The 16403-nt window shown below is 49.1% G+C and overlaps 1 protein-coding gene across 1 annotated transcript in view; it reads left to right on the top strand.

Moving 5' to 3' along the window:
- Positions 1–15893, top strand: part of LOC139411282 (AT-rich interactive domain-containing protein 5B-like) — a 124533-nt gene extending 108640 nt beyond the window's left edge. The window contains exons 9-12 of the mRNA XM_071157409.1: positions 5124–5337; positions 13023–13542; positions 13918–13959; positions 14074–15893. Coding sequence (XP_071013510.1) covers positions 5124–5337; positions 13023–13542; positions 13918–13959; positions 14074–15893 — 2596 coding nt within the window. The remainder of the gene's footprint in view (positions 1–5123; positions 5338–13022; positions 13543–13917; positions 13960–14073) is intronic.
- Positions 15894–16403: the final 510 nt, after the last annotated feature.

The following is a 16403-nucleotide window of genomic DNA, read 5'->3' as shown; positions in this document are numbered from 1 at the left end:
TAAGATGACGATTAATATTGACTGCTATGGATTTAACATATTACTAGGTCTTTAAGAGTTTATTCGGAAGATAACAGCTCTATAAATATTATTTTGTGGTGCCCGACTCTCTAGTTAATTACATTTACCTGATTAGCTCAATCAGGTAATATTAATTACAGAGAAATTATTCTATAGAATAGCATGTCATATCACTTAATCCGGCATAGCCAAAGACACGACAGCTGGGTGTCAGTGTGTCAGTGTTAGGGCTCTATGGCTGGGTGTCAGTGTATCAGTGTTAGGGCTCTATGGCTGGGTGTCAGTGTTAGGGCTCTATGGCTGGGTGTCAGTGTTAGGGCTCTATGGCTGGGTGTCAGTGTTAGGGCTCTATGGCTGGGTGTCAGTGTATCAGTGTTAGGGCTCTATGGCTGGGTGTCAGTTTATCAGTGTTAGGGCTCTATGGCTGGGTGTCAGTGTGTCAGTGTTAGGGCTCTATGGCTGGGTGTCAGTGTGTCAGTGTTAGGGCTCTATGGCTGGGTGTCAGTGTTAGGGCTCTATGGCTGGGTGTCAGTGTATCAGTGTTAGGGCTCTATGGCTGGGTGTCAGTTTATCAGTGTTAGGGCTCTATGGCTGGGTGTCAGTGTATCAGTGTTAGGGCTCTATGGCTGGGTGTCAGTGTTAGGGCTCTATGGCTGGGTATCAGTGTTAGGGCTCTATGGCTGGGTATCAGTGTTAGGGCTCTATGGCTGGGTATCAGTGTTAGGGCTCTATGGCTGGGTGTCAGTGTATCAGTGTTAGGGCTCTATGGCTGGGTGTCAGTGTATCAGTGTTAGGGCTCTATGGCTGGTGTGTCAGTGTTAGGGCTCTATGGCTGGGTGTCAGTGTTAGGGCTCTATGGCTGGGTGTCAGTTTATCAGTGTTAGGGCTCTATGCCTGGGTGTCAGTTTATCAGTGTTAGGGCTCTATGCCTGGTGTCAGTGTATCAGTGTTAGGGCTCTATGGCTGGGTGTCAGTGTTAGGGCTCTATGGCTGGGTGTCAGTGTATCAGTGTTAGGGCTCTATGGCTGGGTGTCAGTGTATCAGTGTTAGGGCTCTATGGCTGGGTGTCAGTGTATCAGTGTTAGGGCTCTATGGCTGGGTGTCAGTGTTAGGGCTCTATGGCTGGGTGTCAGTGTTAGGGCTCTATGGCTGGGTGTCAGTGTTAGGTCTCTATGGCTGGGTGTCAGTGTATCAGTGTTAGGGCTCTATGGCTGGGTGTCAGTGTATCAGTGTTAGGGCTCTATGGCTGGGTGTCAGTGTTAGGGCTCTATGGCTGGGTGTCAGTGTATCAGTGTTAGTGTTCTATGCCTGGTGTCAGTGTTAGGGCTCTATGCCTGGTGTCAGTGTTAGGGCTCTATGGCTGGGTGTCAGTGTATCAGTGTTAGGGCTCTATGGCTGGGTGTCAGTGTTAGGGCTCTATGGCTGGGTGTCAGTGTGTCAGTGTTAGGGCTCTATGCCTGGTGTCAGTGTTAGGTTAAATGTGTGTCTATAGATATAATCAGTTACTTAAATGGTGTCAGCAGCTGACAGCAGATACTCAGACTGTTTCTGTAGCTGGTTCTGGCCACATGACGGACTGGCTGGCTGGTAATGTAATGGAATGTATGGGCACTTCAGTTCTTATTCTGTTCCCAGAGGGAGTTGAGACCAGTGTGTCATCCTGGGTTTAGCTCCCAGTGAATTGTATTTTGGGGCTACTGTAACAAAGGTGCCTTTTCCTGGCAATTAAGATGCAAAAGTCTCTGTCTCTCTGTCTCTCTCTCCCTCTCTCCCTCTCTCCCTCCCCCTTCCTTCCCTCCCTCCCTCCCTCCCTCATAAAGGATAATTTAATTGTGGCGATCCTGTTCTTGGCTCTAGCTCTGACCAGCTGTAGTGTTATTATGTCAGTCAGACAGATTTTCAGCTCAACCAAACGTCACGTCACACACATTAAAACCTCTCAGACCCTCTTGAACTCTTAAAAGCATCAACAGCAAGGGAATATTTCACAATGAGCCAATTTGGAAAGTAAAGATTTGTATGTGGCTGTTGTGTCCATAAATGGAAATATGTTAAATACATGGACATATTGGGAATGTGGAAAGAATGGGAAAATAGTTTTAGTCATAAATTATCTCAGATTCTTTGGAAAGGCGATCCCCAGATCTTATTATAGAAACTCCCAACAACTCTCAACCAATCACAACACTGTATCTGACTGAAACATCTGACCCCAATAACTCAACCAATCACAACACTGTATCTGACTGAAACATCTGACCCCAATAACTCAACCAATCACAACACTGTATCTGACTGAAACAAGAAGCACCTTAACCCAATAACTCAACCACAATCTATCAACATGGTCAAGGGAGGACCACACACTGGACCCACAGACTGGACCCACATACTGGTCCCACATACTGGAACCACACACTGGACCCACACACTGGAACCACACACTGGACCCACAGACTGAACCCACAGACTGAACCCACACACTGGACCCACAGTCTGAACCAACACACTGGACCCACACACTGGACCCACACACTGGACCCACACACTGGACCCACACACTGGACCCACACACTGGAACCACACACTGGAACCACACACTGGACCCACACACTGGACCCACACACTGGAACCACAGACTGGACCCACAGACTGAACCCACAGACTGAACCCACAGACTGAACCCACAGTCTGAACCTACACACTGGAACCACACACTGGACCCACAGACTGAACCCACACACTGGACCCACACACTGGAACCACACACTGGAACCACACACTGGACCCACAGACTGAACCCACAGACTGAACCCACAGACTGAACCCACACACTGGACTCATACTGGACAGTTCCTAGATACTGTAGTGATGACAGACAGTTCCTAGATACTGTAGTGATGACAGACAGTTCCTAGATACTGTAGTGATGACAGACAGTTCCTAGATACTGTAGTGATGACAGACAGTTCCTAGATACTGTAGTGATGACAGACAGTTCCTAGATACTGTAGTGTTGACATACAGTTCCTAGATACTGTAGTGATGGCAGACAGTTCCTAGATACTGTAGTGATGACAGACAGTTCCTAGATACTGTAGTGATGACAGACAGTTCCTAGATACTGTAGTGATGACAGACAGTTCCTAGATACTGTAGTGTTGACAGACAGTTCCTAGATACTGTAGTGATGACAGACAGTTCCTAGATACTGTAGTGATGACAGACAGTTCCTAGATACTGTAGTGATGACAGACAGTTCCTAGATACTGTAGTGATGACAAACAGTTCCTAGATACTGTAGTGATGACAGACAGTTCCTAGATACTGTAGTGATGACAGACAGTTCCTAGAGACTGTAGTGATGACAGAGGGTTCCTAGAGACTGTAGTGTTGACAGACAATTCCTAGATACTGTAGTGATGACAGACAGTTCCTAGATACTGTAGTGATGACAGACAGTTCCTAGATACTGTAGTGATGACAGACAGTTCCTAGATACTGTAGTGTTGACAGACAGTTCCTAGATACTGTAGTGTTGACAGACAGTTCCTAGATACTGTAGTGATGACAGACAGTTCCTAGATACTGTAGTGATGACAGACAGTTCCTAGATACTGTAGTGATGACAGACAGTTCCTAGATACTGTAGTGATGACAGACAGTTCCTAGATACTGTAGTGATGACAGACAGTTCCTAGATACTGTAGTGTTGACAGACAGTTCCTAGATACTGTAGTGATGACAGACAGTTCCTAGATACTGTAGTGATGACAGACAGTTCCTAGATACTGTAGTGATGACAGACAGTTCCTAGATACTGTAGTGATGACAGACAGTTCCTAGATACTGTAGTGATGACAGACAGTTCCTAGATACTGTAGTGATGACAGACAGTTCCTAGATACTGTAGTGTTGACAGACAGTTCCTAGATACTGTAGTGATGACAGACAGTTCCTAGATACTCTAGTGATGACAGACAGTTCCTAGATACTGTAGTGATGACAGACAGTTCCTAGATACTGTAGTGATGACAGACAGTTCCTAGATACTGTAGTGATGACAGACAGTTCCTAGATACTGTAGTGTTGACAGACAGTTCCTAGATACTGTAGTGATGACAGACAGTTCCTAGATACTCTAGTGATGACAGACAGTTCCTAGATACTGTAGTGATGACAGACAGTTCCTAGATACTGTAGTGTTGACAGACAGTTCCTAGATACTGTAGTGATGACAGACAGTTCCTAGATACTGTAGTGATGACAGACAGTTCCTAGATACTGTAGTGATGACAGACAGTTCCTAGATACTGTAGTGATGACAGACAGTTCCTAGATACTGTAGTGATGACAGACAGTTCCTAGATACTCTAGTGATGACAGACAGTTCTGTAGCGCCGCACAGATTGGAACACTGCGAATGTTCAATTGTGAATTACTTCTCATCATTGTTTTGTAAAGCTAAATTACAGCCACACACACACACACACACACACACACACACACACACACACACACACACACACACACACACACACACAAGGCGATCAGACTGTTAAATAGTCACCACTAGCTCAGTACCCTGCCTTTAACTTTAGTGACTGTTACTAGCCGGTTACCACCCAGTACTCAACCCTGCAATTTAGAGACTACAGTCCTATGCACATAGTCATGGAACACTGGTCTCCCTCTCCAGGTTATAATGATTACCTGTCTCCCTCTCCAGGTTATAATGATTACCTGTCTCCCTCTCCAGGTTATAATGATTACCTGTCTCGCTATCCAGGTTATAATGATTACCTGTCTCCCTCTCCAGGTTATAATGATTACCTGTCTCCCTCTCCAGGTTATAATGATTACCTGTCTCCCTCTCCAGGTTATAATGATTACCTGTCTCCCTCTCCAGGTTATAATGATTACCTGTCTCCCTCTCCAGGTTATAATGATTACCTGTCTCCCTCTCCAGGTTATAATGATTACCTGATTCTGATTTCTCGTCAGGGGGCTGGGTTATCTGGGTTATCTCTATAATAACTGTTGATGTTTAATGGCTGTTATTTATTAATTGATTGATTGATAATAATTGTCTCTCTCCCCAGGCTTATCCTGCCCTATGAGAGGTTCACTAAAGGAGAGGAAGATAAGCCCCTCCCCCTATCCAAACCCCGTAAAGACCTCACCACCCAGCAGGAGGTCCCCAAGACCAAGGTTCCCACGGTGACGCAGTGGCCCAAAGAGGAGCAACACCCACAAAACCCCCAACCCCCCAGGACTGAACAGGACCCCTGTGCTAAAGGCCTGGAACTCTCACCAGTCAGTCCCATTCTCTCTCTCTCTCTCTCTCTCTCTGTCTCTCTCTTTCTCTGTGTCCCTCTCTCTCCTCCCAGTCAGACTAATTCTCTCTCTTTCTCTCTCTCCTCCCAGTCAGTGTGGTGGTTAATTTCTGTATTTACCAAATGAGGAGAGAGACAAACTTCACACACCAGTCCGAGTTATACTTAAACTACATCTTTAATAATAAGAGCCTTGCAATAGCATTTGACTTTCAATGATGCACCATTTCTAATGAACTATTGAAAAGTGACAACACAAAAGTACAAAGATCCTTTATAGCCGAGATACACCCCTCTCAACCTATATGACGAACAACAGATACATAGAATGGTCACAAGATTAAGATAAGATTTGTATGAAAGGTATCTCTAATACATAACAGACAGCATCTGCTGGGTCAACAGTTTTCATTGTATAGACCAGTGTCTGGTCCTCTGACTCCAAACTGAAACCATCTCACCCTGCTACGGTATAGAACAGAAACATTACCTCATTCTCTGGAATGCTCAACAGCAGCTACTCTTCCTGGGGTTTAACATGGATCCCCATTAGTTCCTGCCAAGGAAGCTGCTATTCTTCCTGGGGTTTAGTATGGATCCCCATTAGTTCCTGTCAAGTCAGCAGCTACTCTTCCTGGGGTTTAGTATGGATCCCCATTAGTTCCTGCCAAGGCAGCAGCTACTCTTCCTGGGGTTTATTATGGATCCCCATTAGTTCCTGTCAAGTCAGCAGCTACTCTTCCTGGGGTTTATTATGGATCCCCATTAGTTCCTGCCAAGTCAGCAGCTACTCTTCCTGGGGTTTATTATGGATCCCCATTAGTTCCTGTCAAGTCAGCAGCTACTCTTCCTGGGGTTTAGTATGGATCCCCATTAGTTCCTGCCAAGGCAGCAGCTACTCTTCCTGGGGTTTATTATGGATCCCCATTAGTTCCTGCCAAGGCAGCAGCTACTCTTCCTGGGGTTTATTATGGATCCCCATTAGTTCCTGCCAAGGCAGCAGCTACTCTTCCTGGGGTTTATTATGGATCCCCATTAGTTCCTGCCAAGGCAGCAGCTACTCTTCCTGGGGTTTATTATGGATCCCCGTTAGTACCTGTCTCTCTGTTTAGAATCAGGAATCTGTAGGGGTTGTAAGGCTGTAAGAATAGTTCAATAACTCAGAGGAGCAGTTGAGCCTGTTGAGTGATTCAGGTGTTTAGCCCCATAGCGCCAGAGCCAATAGACACACCTACTGCTGCAGAAGTCCTGTCTGTATAGTGGTCCCCAGCTAAGCCCTTACCCTGGACATGTTCTGTCGATGTGTGTGTCCGTGTGTGAGTGTCTGGATGGGTGGAGGATGTATTCCTGAAGTTAGCAACATAGTCCTGTCACTTTGAGTGACGCCAGAGGAGATGTCTGCTGTTTTACGACCTCCTAACAGATTGAGTGTGTTTTTTCACGTTATTTGTAACATATTTTGTACATAATGCTACTGTCACATTCTCTTATGACCGAAAAGAGCTTCTGGATATCAGAACAACGATTACTCACCTCGTTCTGGACGAGTCGGACGCGAAGGATTTACCTCAGACACCAGACAAGGCCCAAATCCCTGTCATTCGCTTGAAGAAGAGAAGTGTATATAGGACACGTAGGTTTGGGTGCCTTGTAAGGATCTGATGGCGAGTGGGTAATCCGCCTCTACCATCCGTCCCATTAGCCAATGTGCAATCACTGGAGAATAAACTGGATGAGCTCTGATCAACACTATCCTACCAACGGGACATTAAACTAATATCTTATGTTTCAACGAGGGCTGAACAACAACATGGATAACATACAGTGTCACGAGAATTACGTTCTCAATGTTCATAAACCCAATTCAATTAACTACTCAGCCTGAAACCCAGAATTTGTAAGAAACTGGTTGAAATGAATCAGACGGAGGCCCAGCTACGATAGTCAGAAAGTTTATTTACGAGAGCGCTCCTCTGTTGTACAAAACAATTCATTTTATACTGGCTTCTCACGCACCCACATTCACACTAACATACGCACACACATTCACACTAACATTAGCACACAATGTCCTGCTACCCAGCCGACAAAGATTAGGGACCGTGAGAATCACTCCCTGTCCTTTCCCAAATCTCTCTCCGAATTCTGGCGCTCCTCTGTTTTTAAGGTACTATAAAGACATAAACATTAGCTATATTGTTTTACCCTAATTCTGACTAGAACTACACATTTATTGATTATAATTTTATACATTCTAATCAATTCCATACAATTTGATTGTTTCAGGGTGGAATATTCTAATCATTCAATTAACAGATAAATTCCATTAACATCCTATCCTACCAACTGGCCATTAAACTAATATGTTGTGTTTCATCGAGTCGGGGCTGAACAACAACATGGATAACATACAGCTGGCTGGATTTACGCTGCACCGGCAAGACAGAACAGCTGCCTCCATCCGGTAAGACAAGGGGTGGAGGTCTGTGTCTATTTGTAAGTAACAGCTGGTGCACAAAATCTAATATTTTGGAAGTCTCTAGGTTTTGCTCGCCTGAGGTAGAGTATCTTACGATAAGATGTAGACCACACTATTTACCAAGAGAGTTTTCATCTATATTTTTGTAGCTGTCTATTTGTGATCTGGGTTCCACATCTTTCATTTACTGAGTGAAACTCACAGCAAAACAAAACAAGAAATCTCAAACGAAACGTGAAGCTAACAGTAGTTCTAACAGGCAACTATCCATAGTCAAGATCCCACAAAGCACAAAAGGGGAAATGGCTGCCTAAATATGATCCCCAATCAGAGACAACGATAAACAGCTGCCTCTGATTGGGACCCATACCAGGCCAACATAAATCATAAATCACCTAGATAACCCACCTAGATAACCCATGACGGCTCCGGTGCGGGGCGAAGTATCCACTCCGGTCACGGAAAAAGTTATCCTCAATGGCGGCTCTGGTGCGGGGATCGTTGCCGGATGCTCCGGACCGTGGATCGTCGCTGGGGACTCCAAACTGTAGATCGTCGCTGGGAACTCCGGACCGTAGATCGTTGCTGGAGGCTCCGGACTGGGAACCCTTGCAGGAGGCTCTTGATTGAGAACCTCCTCTGGAGGCTCTGGACCACCGACCGTCGCTGGAGGCTCTGGACCGCAAACCGTCTCTGGAGGTTCCAGACCGTGGACCGTCTCAGGAGGTTCCGGACCGTGGACCGTCTCAGGAGGTTCCGGACCGTGGACCGTCTCAGGAGGTTCCGGACCGTGGACCGTCTCTGGAGGTTCCAGACCGTGGACCGTCTCAGGAGGTTCCGGACCGTGGACCGTCTCAGGAGGTTCTGGACCGAAGACCGTCGCTGGAGGCTCTGGACCGCAAACCGTCTCTGGAGGTTCCAGACCGTGGACCGTCTCAGGAGGTTCAGGACCGTGGACCGTCTAATGGGGGTTCCGGACCGTGGACCGTCTCAGGAGGTTCCGGTCCGTGGACCGTCTCAGGAGGTTCCGGACCGTGGACCGTCTCAGGAGGTTCCGGACCGTGGAACGTCTCAGGAGGTTCCGGACCGTGGACCGTCGCCGGAAGCTCTGGACCGGGAACCGTCGCCGGAAGCTCTGGACTGTGGAGGCGCACTGGAGGCCTGATTCATGGGACCGGTACAGGCACCGGGCTGGTGATACGCACCTCAGGGCGAGTGCGGGGAGGAGGTACAGGACGCACTGGACTGGGAATACAGCGCGCTGAGCCGGCTCTCCAATATGATGACTTTGTTGTCCTTAAGCCATTTTGCCACAACTTTGGAAGTATGTTTGGGGTCATTGTTCATTTGGAAGACCCATTTGCGACCAAGCTTTAACATCCTGACTGATGTCTTAAGATGTTGCTTCAATATATCCACATAATTTTCCATCCTCATGATTTCATCTATTTTGTGAAGTGCACCAGTCCCTAACGCAGCAAAGAACCCCCACAACATGATGCTGCTTCACGGTTGGGATGGTGTTCTTCGGCTTGAAAATCTCCCCCTTTTTCCTCCAAACACAACGATGGTCATTATGGCCAAACATTTTTTCATCAGACCAGAGGACATTTCTCCAAAAAGTACGATCTTTGTCCCCATGTGCAGTTGCAAACCGTAGTCTGGATTTTTTTATGGCGGTTTTGGAGCAGTGGCTTCTTCCTTGCTGAGCAGCCTTTCAGGACTCATTGTATTGTGGATATAGATAATTTTGTACCTGTTTCCTCCAGCATCTTCACAAGGTCCTTTGCTGTTGCTCTGGGATTGATTTGCACTTTTAGCACCAAAGTACGTTCATTTCAAGGAGACAGAACGCGTCTCCTTCCTGAGCGGTATGACGGCTGTGTGGTCCCATGGTGTTTATACTTGCACACTATTGTTTGTACAGATGAACGTGGTACCTTCAGGCGTTTGGAAATTGCTACCAAGGATGAACCAGACTAGATTTTTTTTCTGAGGTCTTGGCTGATTTTGTTTGATTTTCCCATGATGTCAAGCAAAGAGGCACTGAGTTTGAAGGTAGGCCTTGAAATACATCCACAGGTACACCTCCAATTGACTCAAATGATGTCAATTAGCCTATCAGAAGCTTCGAAAGCCATGACATAGTTTTCTGGAATTTTCAGAGCTTTTTAAAGACACAGTCAACGTAGTGTATGTAAACTTCTGACCCACTGGAATTGTGATACAGTGAAATAATCTGTCTGTAAACAGCTGTTGGAAAAATGACTTGTGTCATGCACAAATTAGATGTCCTAACCGACTTTCCAAAACTATAGTTTGTCAACCAGAAATTTGTGGAGTGGCTGAAAAATGAGTTTTAATGACTCCAACCTAAGTGTATGTAAACTTCCGACTTCAACTGTATGTAAGAATGCTATTCATTGACTACATCTGTGTTCAACACCATAGTGCCCTCAAGGCTCATCACTAAGCTAAAGACCCTGGTTCTAAACACCTCCCTCTGCAACTGGATCCTGGACTTCCTGACATGCCGCCCCCGGGTGTTAAGGGTAGGTAACAACACATCCACCACGCTGATCCTCAACACTGGAGCCCCTCAGGGTTCGTGCTCAGTCCCCTCAAGCACGACTCCAACAACATCATTAAGTTTTCTGATGATACAACAGTGGTAGGCCTGATCACCAACAACGATGAGAGCCTATAGGGAGGAGGTCAGAGACCTGGCAGTGTGGTGCCAGGATAAAATCCTCTCCCTCAACGCGATCAAGACAAAGGAAATGATTGTGGACTACAGGAAAAGGAGGGCTGAGCACGCCCCCATTCTCATCGACGGGGCTGTAGTGGATCAGGTTGAGAGCTTCAAGTTCCTTGGTGTCCACATCACCAACACATTTTCATGGTCCAAACACACCAAGACAGTCGTGGAGGGCACGACAACGCCTATTCCCCTCAGGAGACTGAAAAGATTTGGCATGGGACCTCAGATCCTCAAAAAGTTCTAGATCTACACCATCGAGAGCTTCCTGACTGATTGCATCACCGCCTGGTATTGCAACTGCTCAGCCTCCGACCGCAGCCTCCACATTGACTCTGTACGGGTACCCCCTGTATATAGCCTCCACATTGACTCTGTACCGGTACCCCCTGTATATAGCCTCCACATGGACTCTGTACCTGTACCCCATGTATATAGCCTCCACATTGAAATCTGGTTTCCCAATGAAAACTCATTGAATAGACAGTGACCTCACAAAAATACAAATCTGAATGGTTTGTCCTCGGGGTTTTGCCTGCTACATACGTTCTGTTATACTCACAGACATGATTCAAACAGTTTTAGAAACGTCAGAGTGTTTTCTATCCAAATCTACTAATAATATGCATATCTTATATTCTGGGGATGAGTAGCAGGAAGTTGAATTGGGGCACGCTATTTATCAAAAAAGTGCAAATGCTGCCCCCTATCCCGAAGAAGTTTTAAGGGCTTGTAAGTAAGCATTTCACAGTAACCTGTTCTATTGGGTACATGTGACAAATACAATTTGATTTGATTTTGATTTGAGAGTCAGCAGACCTGAAAGGACCTGTCAGTCAGTCCACCGGCCCTCCAGCTCCCTACAACCCTACCACCCTAGAGTTCAGAGGTCAGGGGTTAGAGGTTACCCACCACTTCTGCCCACAGCTGAAGGGAATGTCCTCACAGTGTTATCACCATGGAAACAGTGCAATCTGATTTCTACACAAGGGGAGAGAAGACCTGCCCATAGGGTCCTGGTGAAAAGTAGTGCACTATAAAAGGAACAGGGTGCTGTTTGGGACGCATTTCTGCTTGAGGCTGATCCCTGTGGTTAAAGTGGCAGCATTGTGGTGTCAACACTAAGCCTTGAGGCTGATCCCTGTGGTTAAAGTGGCAGCATTGTCGTGTCAACACTAAGCCTTGAGGCTGAAGCCCTGTGGTTAAAGTGGCAGCATTGTCGTGTCAACACTAAGCCTTGAGGCTGATCCCTGTGGTTAAAGTGGCAGCATTGCCGTGTCAACACTAAGCCTTGAGGCTGATCCCTGTGGTTAAAGTGGCAGCATTGTCGAGTCAACACTAAGCCTTGAGGCTGAAGCTCTGTGGTTAAAGTGGCAGCATTGTCGTGTCAACACTAAGCCTTGAGGCTGAAGCCCTGTGGTTAAAGTGGCAGCATTGTCGTGTCAACACTAAGCCTTGAGGCTGATCCCTGTGGTTAAAGTGGCAGCATTGTCGTGTCAACACTAAGCCTTGAGACTGATCCCTGTGGTTAAAGTGGCAGCATTGTCGTGTCAACACTAAGCCTCAGCGTATCTCACAGGGTGCTTAGCAGCAGGGTCACGTGTCTGTCAAAAATATATGATTATGAACGCTACTTAAGTCCGACTGGCCGAGTGATTTGATATCAGCAATTTGCAAACAGAGCCCAGGGTTTATTTCTCCAGGAATTATTTCAGACCACAGAGGCTTATTCTGCAGAGCTCCACATCTCCACAAACCCTCTGTTGGTCTGTTGATGGAAACATTTCATTAGAGAGGAGAAGAGGGAGACTGGTGGATTGGACTGTGCGTGTAAATGTTATTCAGTACTACCTCTGTAGTGTGTATTGGTGGTCTGGTTCCTAACTGTCCGTGTGCCAGTAAACCCCCTGTAAACTCTTAATATTACCTCTATAATGGACTCTGGTTCCTAACTGTCCTCTGTGTCTGTTGTCTGTCTGGTTCCTAACTGTCCTCTGTGTCTGTCTGTCTGGTTCATAACTGTCCTCTGTGTCTGTTGTCTGTCTGGTTCCTGACTGCCCTCTGTGTCTGTTGTCTGTCTGGGTCCTAACTGTCCTCTGTGTCTGTTGTCTCTCTGGTTCCTAACTGTCCTCTGTGTCTGTTGTCTGTCTGGTTCCTAACTGTCCTCTGTGTCTGTCTGTCTGGTTCATAACTGTCCTCTGTGTCTGTTGTCTGTCTGGTTCATAACTGTCCTCTGTGTCTGTTGTCTGTCTGGCTCCTAACTGTCCTCTGTGTCTGTTGTCTGTCTGGTTCCTAACTGTCCTCTGTGTCTGTTGTCTGTCTGGCTCCTAACTGTCCTCTGTGTCTGTTGTCTGTCTGGTCCCTAACTGTCCTCTGTGTCTGTTGTCTGTCTGGTTCCTAACTGTCCTCTGTGTCTGTTGTGTTGCAGGAGTGTGAGGAGAAGGAAAGTAGTCCGAAGGAGGAGGGAGTCCAGGTGAAGCAGGAGGTGCCCCTGCCGGCTGGTGAGGTGAGCAGGAGCACCAGTGAAGAGGAGGAGGAGGAGCCAGTAGCGGTCTGCATCAAGGAGAGGGTTCTACACCAAGGAGTTTCCTGGAAGAACAAAGAGAAGCCACCTTCAGACACCACTACACTCCACTTCTTCCCTGTAGACACTCCCACTCCAATAAACCACTCCCACCCTCAGGACCAATGGCAAAAGGAGCTGCCTGACTATGCCAACCCATGTCCCCAGGCCAGGCTGGACCAGTCTGGGTTGACTGAGGAGCCCCAGGGCCCTAACCCTGGCATGGTGGGCATAGTGGGGGTGGTGCTCCCCATTCGGCAGAGGTCCCTACAGTCCCCCAGGGCTCCAGAGGACACCACAGACAGAGCACAGCTCCCTGGACAGGACCACTCCTGTTACAGATACTCTACTATACTCTACCCAGGCAGAGCCCATCCTGGACCTGGCATCAACCATCCAGGCACCAACCATCCAGGCACCAACCCTGGCACCAACCATCCAGGCACCAACCATCCAGGCACCAACCCTGGCACCAACCATCCAGGCACCAACCCTGGCACCAACCATCCAGGCACCAACCATCCAGGCACAAACCATCCAGGCACCAACCCTGGCATCAACCATCCAGGCACCAACCCTGGCATCAACCATCCAGGCACCAACCCTGGCATCAACCATCCAGGCACCAACCCTGGCATCAACCATCCAGGCACCAACCCTGGCATCAACCATCCAGGCACCAACCCTGGCATCAACCATCCAGGCACCAACCATCCAGGCACCAACCATCCAGGCACCAACTCTGGCACCAACCATCCAGGCACCAACCCTGGCACCAACCATCCAGGCATCAACCATCCAGGCATCAACCATCTAGGCACCAACCATCCAGGCATCAACCATCCAGGCACCAAACATCCAGGCACCAACCATCCTGGCACCAACCCTGGCACCAACTCTGGCACCAACCACCCAGGCACCATGTCTGATCTAGCCAAGAAGAAGCTGCTCTCTCAGGTCAATGGGACCGCCCCTGGGCCATCTCTGCCCAATCACTACGCCATTGGCCCGCCCCCACCCCTCATCAACACAAGCCTGGCTATTGGCAACGCAGAGGAGTCGGCCAGTCAGCCAATAGCAGGCTGTCAGGGTTCCTGCAGCACAGACACAGCTGTGGTCAAACGTCCGTCTGTCATCCAGCATGCCCAGATCTTCAAGCCGCTGTTCTGCGAGACAGGGGACAGGAGGGAGAGGGAGGGCCTGAACAGGAACATGTATAAACCAGGGGAACCCTACTCTCCCTGTGACCTGACCCAGCACCATCCCCTATCCCATCCACCCCCCCAGACTATACACCATCCTCTATCCCATCCACCCCCCCAGACTATACACCATCCCCAATCCCATCCACCCCCCCAGACTAGACACCATCCCCAGCCCCACCCTAACTCTCCCTGTGACCTGACCCAGCCCCACCCTAACTCTCCCTATGACCTGACCCAGCCCCACCCTAACTCTACCTATGACCTTTACCTACGGAGTCCTGAGACGCCCCAACCTGGCCACATTACCAGATTCCTGCCTGACTTCTCCCCCCCCCTCCACCCCCAGAACATCCACAGTTTGTACAACCATACAGAGACACACGTCAGCCAGTTCATCAGCAGCAGGGAGAGGGAGACAGCCTTACCCAGAGACTGTGAGGCCGCGCCTGGCCCGGGAGGGCCGCGGTTCCCCTCCTCTAAACACCCCGACACGGTGGGTCTGGGGGGCTACTGTGCCCGTATAAACCCCCTGACCCCCAACCTGACCCCTCACACACTAAGAGACAAGACGTCCCTCGTACAGACAAGCTCAGAAGACCAACCCACAGACTTAAGTCTTCCCAAGTCCTCTCCTCACAAACCTACCCCCTCCACTGCCACACCCTCCCTTCACAACAACCCCCACCCCCTCATGCCCCTCCAGGATACTGGGAGGTTCTGTAGAGTCCCCCCCATGACCATGTCCTCCAGCCCCAGACAGCCTGCAGACCCCCAGCCTAACCCCAGGGGGAAGACCCTGAATGGCCAGAGAGGAGGATGGGAGGACCAGGGACTGGGACACAAGATGGAGGAGCTAAACAGACCCATCCTAGGCACCAAGAATACGTCCAGACCCCAGAACAACGTGTGCACGGCGCGCCCACTGAAGAGGAGTCTGGAGGAGCGGGAGAACGGGCCCCCAGAGAGGAAGATCAGAGCTGTCACTCCCATGCACTCCTCCTCTTCCTCCTCCTCCTGTACAATCAGGGACAGAGACAGGGAGGGCCACTCGGAGTGGAAGGTCTGGACCCCAGCGCTGGAGGGGGTGGTACCAGCCGACCCCCAGCCAGCCCCGGCCCACAGCCTCCACCTACACATCACCTCCTTCGTGGAAGGACACAAGTTCCCCTTCCACTCCTCCCCCCTGTTCCCCGGGGGCCTCTACCCAGAGGCCTTCATCTCTCAGATCCAGGATATGTGTGAGGGCCTGGGCCCCCACAGGCCCCTGGGGTACCACCCCCTACAGTACCTGAAGAACCAGGCCGGCCTCTCTCCTCTGGTCCCGCCCTTCGCTTTCCACTCCTTCATGATGCAAAGACAGGCGCACAGTCCCGCCCACATGTACCGGCACCCTATGGGAGCCTCGTATGGGGAACTGTTGCATCATGGTCTACACCCCATGTCTTCCATGTCTGCCCTCAACACACAGCAACACCCAGACATCAGCCCCTCACAGCTCTCCTCTGTCCACCCCAACACCAAACTATCCTAACCCTAACCCTCCCTTCAGAGCCTCACAGTTCTCCTCTGTCCACCCCAACACCAAACTATCCTAACCCTAACCCTCCCTTCAGAGCCTCACAGCTCTCCTCTGTCCACCCCAACACCAAACTATCAGAACCCTAACCCTCCCTTCAGAGCCTCACAGCTCTCCTCTGTCCACCCCAACACCAAACTATCCTAACCCTAACCCTCCCTTCAGAGCCTCACAGCTCTCCTCTGTCCACCCCAACACCAAACTATCCTAACCCTAACCCTCCCTTCAGAGCCTCACAGCTCTCCTCTGTCCACCCCAACACCAAACTATCAGAACCCTAACCCTCCCTTCAGAGCCTCACAGCTCTCCTCTGTCCACCCCAACACCAAACTGTCAGAACCCTAACCCTCCCTTCAGAGCCTCACAGCTCTCCTCTGTCCACCCCAACACCAAACTATCCTAACCCTAACCCTCCCTTCAGAGCCTCACAGCTCTCCTCTGTCCACCCCAACACCAAACTATCCT

Source organism: Oncorhynchus clarkii, chromosome 1, assembly GCF_045791955.1.
Source record: "Oncorhynchus clarkii lewisi isolate Uvic-CL-2024 chromosome 1, UVic_Ocla_1.0, whole genome shotgun sequence".
NCBI classification, from domain to species: Eukaryota; Metazoa; Chordata; class Actinopteri; order Salmoniformes; family Salmonidae; genus Oncorhynchus; species Oncorhynchus clarkii.
This window is presented reverse-complemented; position numbering and strand designations above follow the sequence as displayed.